At 45.9% G+C, this 7213-nt stretch overlaps 1 protein-coding gene across 1 annotated transcript; it reads left to right on the forward strand.

Annotated features, from left to right (window-relative positions):
* Positions 1-787: 787 nt before the first annotated feature.
* Positions 788-5629, forward strand: LOC102205120 (hepatitis A virus cellular receptor 2 homolog). Its single transcript, XM_005750230.1, has 9 exons — positions 788-850; positions 972-1094; positions 1329-1424; positions 2144-2482; positions 2587-2649; positions 3261-3322; positions 4023-4095; positions 4704-4731; positions 5239-5629. The coding sequence occupies exons 3-9, from the start codon at positions 1391-1393 to the stop codon at positions 5420-5422; spliced, it is 783 nt and encodes a 260-aa protein (XP_005750287.1). The 5' UTR covers positions 788-850; positions 972-1094; positions 1329-1390; the 3' UTR covers positions 5423-5629.
* The last annotated feature ends 1584 nt before the right edge of the window (positions 5630-7213 follow it).

Here is a 7213-nt window from a genome sequence, read left to right on the forward strand (position 1 = left end):
GAAGAACTGACTGCGTTACAGCACCCGCTGCTTGTTGAGAGTAAAAGCGATACGCGCTTTCACGTCTTTTTTAGGGGGTCTGAAAACTCACTAAATATAGCGACAACGTCGCTAAATTGGCAACACAGCATGTGACTCACTCACCCCCTCCCTCCTGGCTCACAGCTTCTTCTTCTTGGTTGGCAACCAATGTTAAGGTCCATTACCGCCCCCTGGCTCACAGCTCAGTGGACATTTAGATGAGAAAATATATATTTGACACATTTGTGGAAAATACTAATAAAAAAATAAAAATAAATATTTCCTTTAGAATGTGTTAATGTTTTTGCTCTATAAAATAGTTGTTTTCTTTTACAATCACTCGTCTTAGCAGTAGGATTTACATGAAAAGAGAAGCAAATTAAGTTTGAGTGAAAATGTACATTTTTTGCGCTCTCTGGATAACTGACTCAGTGACTCAAATGACTCAAAAAACCCGACTGACTTTGGTGAGTGACTCATTAAAACTCGATTCAGTAAAAAGAATCAAATTTATCATCATTAGCAGTTACTCGATAAGAGCCCAGACCAATCACATGAGCCAAGGTGTGAACACAGGTGTGGGTCACAATCAGCCAAGGTTTCGGGTGAGCTCGTTGTCAAACCTACCCAACCCTATCACGTCACTTCATTTCTTGCAGCGTGCAGCTGAGGCTCAACGCATTGCTTGCATTGAAGAGTCCTGCATTTTGGGTCCTACTTCCCCACACACCCACGGTCTGCCACCACAGACTGCAACAACTTTGGTTGGATAGAAATGTCTAGAAAAGGAGCTGACACAAAGACATCAGCGGGAATTATTTTGGCTTTTGTCAGTCACATTTATGTTAATCAGGCTACTCTCGATCAGCCTGTGTTACCGTTCGTTTCATTGGTGCTTTGGTTTGGGGAAGTTGTTTCTTTCCTGATCTTTTCCTGTCTTCTGTTCTCAGACCTGAGATAGGACTGCTCTCTGCTCTATGTCTACGAGACGTGCTGTGGAAGTAAACAAACCACAGTTTGGTCTGCAGCTATTCAGAGATCAGATCCCACAGAGGGTCCAGGCTGTCTGCACTGTATGTAGTCACGTCTGCAGGTTTTCGTGTCCAGATTTTTCTGCAGATCATCAGAATGAAAGTGATCGGCCATGTTTACAGAGCCCTTTTTAAAATGTACTTTCGTGACATTATTGTGTGCGTGTAAACAGAGAGCTGCTCTCTGATTGGCCCCTGCCTGCTGTGTGTGTGTGGGATGTTCCTGTCGCAGCAGCGTGTGGTGCTGGTTTTTACGCGTCACTTCATTTCTTGCAGCGTGCAGCTGTGGTGACTGTCAGCAGCTGTTGGAGCTGCTCTGAGGCGCATTCAGCTCCGTCATGAAGCTCAGGCTGCTGCTCGCCCTGCTCTCAGGTAACTGCTGTGTGTGTGTGTGTGTGTGTGTGTGTGTGTGTGTGTGTGTGTGTGTGTCTTTCCTCTGCTTCAGTTTTGTCTGTAAAACCTTAAATCCAGATGAGCAGATCTCTAAGAGTCTGACTGTGAGCAGCTTCCTGTCTCTGTCGTTGATAGCAGCATTAAAGCAGAGCCCATCATCAGGTCTGTGCTGCTCTCTGCTCTGTGTAGGTCAGTGAAGCTGACGGGGGGCGGGCGCCACAGAGGAGCGCTCGCTACGTGACTCTGTGTGCAGAGCGGTCGAGCTCAGTCTGAATGAAAATGCTTTTATAGAAACGAGCGTGAGTCTCACCTGCTGATGTGTCTGTCAGGACAAACACGGCTGCAGAGCGTGTCAGGGTCAGAGGTCAGTCTGCTGTGTGAGTTTAGTTGTTCAGCTTCAGTCTCAGCTGCACAGCTGGGTTATAGACACAAGCGTGTGGTCATGTTGTGACTTGGACAGACCCGGGTCACCTGTACATGAACACACACATCAAACCTGGTTTCATCCCAGTCTGCAGCCTGAACTGGTCTGGGAGGGTTTGTAAGTGTTGATGGGACGACTTCATGGAGCTGTGTGAGATGCTGCACAGCTGAGTCTACTGGAACCAGTGAAACCAGTGAAGATGACGAGACGCTGACCTGATCTGAGCAGAGTTTGGATCTGATGTAACAAAGCTTTCCTGTGTTTCTGTTTCCAGTCTGTGAATGTGACAGCAAGGTCAAAGGTCACACAGGTCAGGACGTCACTCTGCCCTGTAAATATGACAGGAAATATCACGGCGCCGTGGAAGTGTGCTGGCAGCGAGGAGAGATACCGCTCAACAAGTGCTCCAATCCGCTGATCTCCACAGATGGAGACAAAGTGTTAACCAGAGCTTCCAGCAGGTATGAGATGCTGGGCCGACTGGAGGACGGAGACGTGTCTCTGACCATCATGAACCTCACAGAGGGAGACGCTGGACGATACGGCTGCAGGGTGCATATACCCGGGCCGTTCAACGATGAGAAGCATCACATCGACCTGACTGTTGTCCCAGGTGAGTCTGCAGCTGAGGATCAAACAGCAGAATCCACTCGTTCGTTTAAACTGTCTGCCTGAACTTTTATGTTCATGATGGTAACGAGTTTGTGTTTGTTCCAGCTCCACAAATTCACACATCAACAGCCTGGACGACAAAGACCACCGCGGCCTCTCAGACTGCAGGTGACCGATCCAAAGCTGTGTGTAGTTTATAACGCGCTGCACACTCGTCCTGCTCACAGCAAATCTGCACATGAAACCAGGTCTTTCAGCTTAAACACATCATTTCCTCAGTGACACACAAACAAACAGCAGCATTTCTGTGGAGTAAACTTTATTAGTCGTCACATATTTACAGCAGCAGCTCCTGATTTGTCAGATTGATGGTCCCAGTGATGCTGTGACATCAGGCTCCCAGTGTGTCTGCGATACAGCATCAGCAGGTTAAAGTGAAGCTCTAGAGCGTAGGTGTCAGACTCTGGCCCGCGAAGCCACACCAAATTACTATCAGAGCTGGCCTGCTGCTATTATACAGCTAATATATGTATTGTTTAGTATTAAGCTTTGCTTGTTCCATATTCAGTTTTCCAGCAAAACGTGTCCATAAGAAAAGATTCATTCTTATATCTGGAGGAATAAATATATTTCAATAAATATTAGCGTTAGCCCGCGACTTTGTTCCAGTTTTGAATTTTGGCCCACTGTGTATTTGAGTTTGACAGCCCTGCGCTAGAGCATCGGGCTGCTGATGAAACTCCCTTTAAAGCGTTTGCTTTCACTTCCTCATCCTGCAGGTCACCTGACCTCCACAGAAAGCCTGCTGACTTCCTCCCACAGTGTGACGAGCGGCAGTGAGGTGAGAGATCCTGTGAGAAACACAATAAGTAACCTGTTCTATTGATGTCAGGCGTGTCTAATGTTGGAGACTGAAGCTGTTTGTAGAAGTCTCTCCTCTGAGTACCAGCAGCAGGATCCATGTGAGCGTCCCCAAAGGACAGAGTGATGTGCACAAACAGCTGTGGCTTCAGGGTGTCTGCGGTCCAACTACACATGCACTAATGAAAGGTCCTTAAATGAAACAGCAGCACTGAATCCTTTCGCATCCTGTCATCAGGGGCCGGAAAACGGAGGCAGAGAACGGCAGGCTAAGAGTTTGGTGCTCGTTGATTGTTTGATGCTTTTGATTGGTTGGGTTTGGACGTTCAGTGCTTTGAGTCTTTGGTTCTGGTTATAATTTTGTCGTGTTATCGATGTTACCGCTAGTACTGCCCGTCACCCCCCACGGTACGAGCCACCGACGGTCGATCTCCAGAGATTTTATTATGGACGTAGTCTGGTCCAATGGTTGCTTTTACTCCCATGTGATTATGTTTTTAGCGTGAACGTCCTGATTACCCGGTGTGTGTATAAATAGTCCCGCCCCTCAGTTCCTGCTCTGGATTTTGTTTCTTTGCCTTTTTGTTGTTTTGGATCAGCTCAGTCTGCTGCTCACGTGTTGCTAATCTGCACAGACGTGTGACGTGTTAAACTGCCGATGTGTGTTTGTGTGTCTGCAGAAGCAGGAGGGCGGAGCTCTGACGGGCGTTGTGCTCTACGTGCTGCTGGGTTCGGTGTTGCTGCTCATCATCGGTGAGTTCTTCAGCTCGCCACAGCTGCGTTACATGTTTGACCCACTGCTGTTTCTCATGTTACTGATCAAAGACGACTGTCAGAACCTCACCTCCACACTGAATGCTGCGAGTGACGCCCTCACGCAGTCACGACCTAACTTCAGATGATCAGAGATGGAAAACCTTTCAGTTCTGTTATTGTCTGAAGTTTCACATCCAGTGAGTGTGAAACTCTGAAGCCAAAACAAAGCTTTAGTTCTGCACTGAGCCTGATGTGTTTCCACCTTCGTTTGGTGCCAGGATGGGATCCAGATAAACATCCACCCTGTTGAGTTTCCACACTCGTGACTCCATTTATGACACCTTCTAACTTCCCATCAAAGTAACTGTAATGATCAGAAGCTCATATCTGCAGAGCAGCTCGCACAGCTGAAGCTCGGTCACGGTGTGCGTGTCCCGGCAGCTCTGTGGTTTGTAGATGGCGGCTGCACGCACGGGTCACTAACAGATTGATAACACTGGATTCATGAAACTGTGACCTTCTGTGTCTGTGACAGGCTTTCAAATGTTTACAGGGGCACGAGGTCGCCCACAGCTCACGTCTGTCTGTCCTCTGTGTCTCTGCAGCAGGAGGCCTGAAGCTGCTCTGCAGACGGTGAGTATGATCATGGACTTCTTCTTTGTGTCTCCTGAATAAATGACGCGGCTCAGCGCCTCGATCATCGACGGCACTGAAGGACGACATCTATGAGCTGTTCACGATTTCTCAGCCTTCAGTCTGTCGATACAGCTTCATCATAACGTCTTCACACGCGCTCAGACTGAAACCAGATGTGTCCAAAACCACAAACCACACAGCCGATTTCAAACGAGCGGAAGCTGAGCAGCGAGCTTCAGACCCTTTAAGCATCCTCATGAAGCTGCAGCCCGCTCGTTATTTTAACGCTCGCTCCGCTGATCGTTTTTCTGCAGTTTATTTTCCAATTTCAAGTCAACATAGTTTCTACAAATTTCTCTAAAAGTTCAGCAGCTTTAAATAATCCTACAAATGAGTCTAGAACGTCTCCACAGGAAGTCTTTTATTCTGTACAGGAAGTAACTATGAAGACATTTAATAATAATTAAAGCTACTGACAGCTGACTCTTGGCTCTCGTGTCTCAGCCCTCAGAAGTTTCAGCAGTTCGACACCTCGGCCCGCTTCAGCTCCACGTCGTCTGCTGTGCAGCTTCACAGCAAAAGCTCCGCCGGGGACGGAGACATCAGCGGCAGCGAAGGCGTATACGAGAACTACGTCTGCAGCTCTGAGGCTCCGCCCACTCAGCTGCCGAGGCTGAAGACGATATAACGAATAACAACAGCCTTCCTGGAGTTTGAGCCAGAGCTGTGCCTTCATTTCTGTCCAATCAGAGAGCTTCAGGTGGTAAATCTCCCTCAGGTGGGAGGGTCTGTAGGCAGCAGGTGGTTAACAGACTAACATGTAAATACAAATGAGCTCTTATTGTGAAAGATCTGGTATGATTTCAGGTTTTTCTCAGATTTAATAAAATATTTGAAAATCTTTTTGAACTTCTTTGATCAGAGTTTTTATAGCTGTTAGTTTTTCATCCTTTAAACATTTTCTCTGAGGATGGAGTCAGTTTACTGCTCCAGGTGGCCCCCTGGTGGCCAAATGACTGTAACCTCAAAGGTGCCCGTTAGCAGTGCTGGTCAAGTTACTTGAAAAAAGTAATCAGTAACTAAATTGTTGAACATTTTAACCTATTTTCTGCACATAAAATAAAATATTTTTTGTGTTTATGCACAAAACAAATTTCCCCTTGTGGGACAATTAAAGGATTATTTTATTCTAAAATGCAAGTAAAACAGCAGAAAATAAATAAAGTCACAGACTCAGCGGTCCTGTTGCTCTATTTTCACCTGTAAAGCAGGAGTGGGGTAGGCGGAGGTTTACCCTGGTGCAGGTGTGCCGCGGTCAGTGGAAGGATACGGCAGTGTCTCTGAGTTTCCCATTACGTCGTAGCTACTCGGTGCTTGTTGGAAGTTTAGGGGTTTTTTCTCTGTAAAAAGAAGTTTTCTTCCCACGCACAGCGGACACTAATGTTTTTGTCACTTTTTATGGAATCAAACTCAAAGTAAGGTCAGTACTTCCACGCTTTAAACACTGCACGCTCATACTCTCTCTGCACTCGATATATGATCCATTGTTGATCTGCACACAGCTGTTGTCACGAACGTCGCACTCGCTTTTTTTAAAAAAATCACGGGTTTAGTAACGCAGTACCGCAGCATGCTTACGGGAAAGTAACAGTAATCTAATTACCTTTTTTGCAAAGGTAATCTCTTATTTTACTCGTTACTTGAAAAAATAATCGGATTACAGTAATGCGTTACTTGTAACGCGTTACTGCCCATCTCTGCCCGTTAGTGACCTAATCACTATAATCATAGTAATAATTTGTGGCACATCTCGTATAAAGTACAACATTCTTGTTGTTTTTGACATGTTGGCTCTCCCTCGCTCCACAAATATAAAAAACTTTATTATATTATTATGTTTTATGCATTAAAATCTAAATATGTCTTACAACTGTTGTAGTCCTGTTTTAATTCCGGATCAGTTCTGGGTCTGGTTGAATTGGGGTTTAGTCCTCGTGTCCTGATACAGCCCGACTTTGTTCTGCCTCGCTGCTTAATTAAAAAACTAGTTTAAGGTGTCCTGCACATGTGATATATATTTTTCCCTATATGAAGTCATTCTTTTTGAACAAAACTCAAAACAGAGCCAATTAATCTTTCAGTCATTTCAAACCCCCCCCCCAAAACAAAAAAAAAAATCCCACATGCATACCACCCTTTAGGGCTAAGCCCCGGGTGTTTCAAATGTCTGGCTCCGCCTCTGGTTGTTATACCTTTAAAATGTTCCCTGAGCAGCTGGTAGAACTCCACACCAAACTCCATGCAAATATTGTCTTATTTTACCCGTGTCTGTGTATATCCACTGATCACAGTCTTGAGCTTGATGACGATGATGACTGTACAGCGTGTGACGAAATATTTGGTATTTTCATTCATGCTCACTGCGTCCACAGGATACAAACATGGGGGATTCTCTGTAGAGCTCACCCTGGGTCAACAC

This window comes from Pundamilia nyererei, unplaced genomic scaffold, assembly GCF_000239375.1.
Source record: "Pundamilia nyererei isolate P.nyererei 1_Seehausen unplaced genomic scaffold, PunNye1.0 scaffold00266, whole genome shotgun sequence".
Taxonomy (NCBI): domain Eukaryota; kingdom Metazoa; phylum Chordata; class Actinopteri; order Cichliformes; family Cichlidae; genus Pundamilia; species Pundamilia nyererei.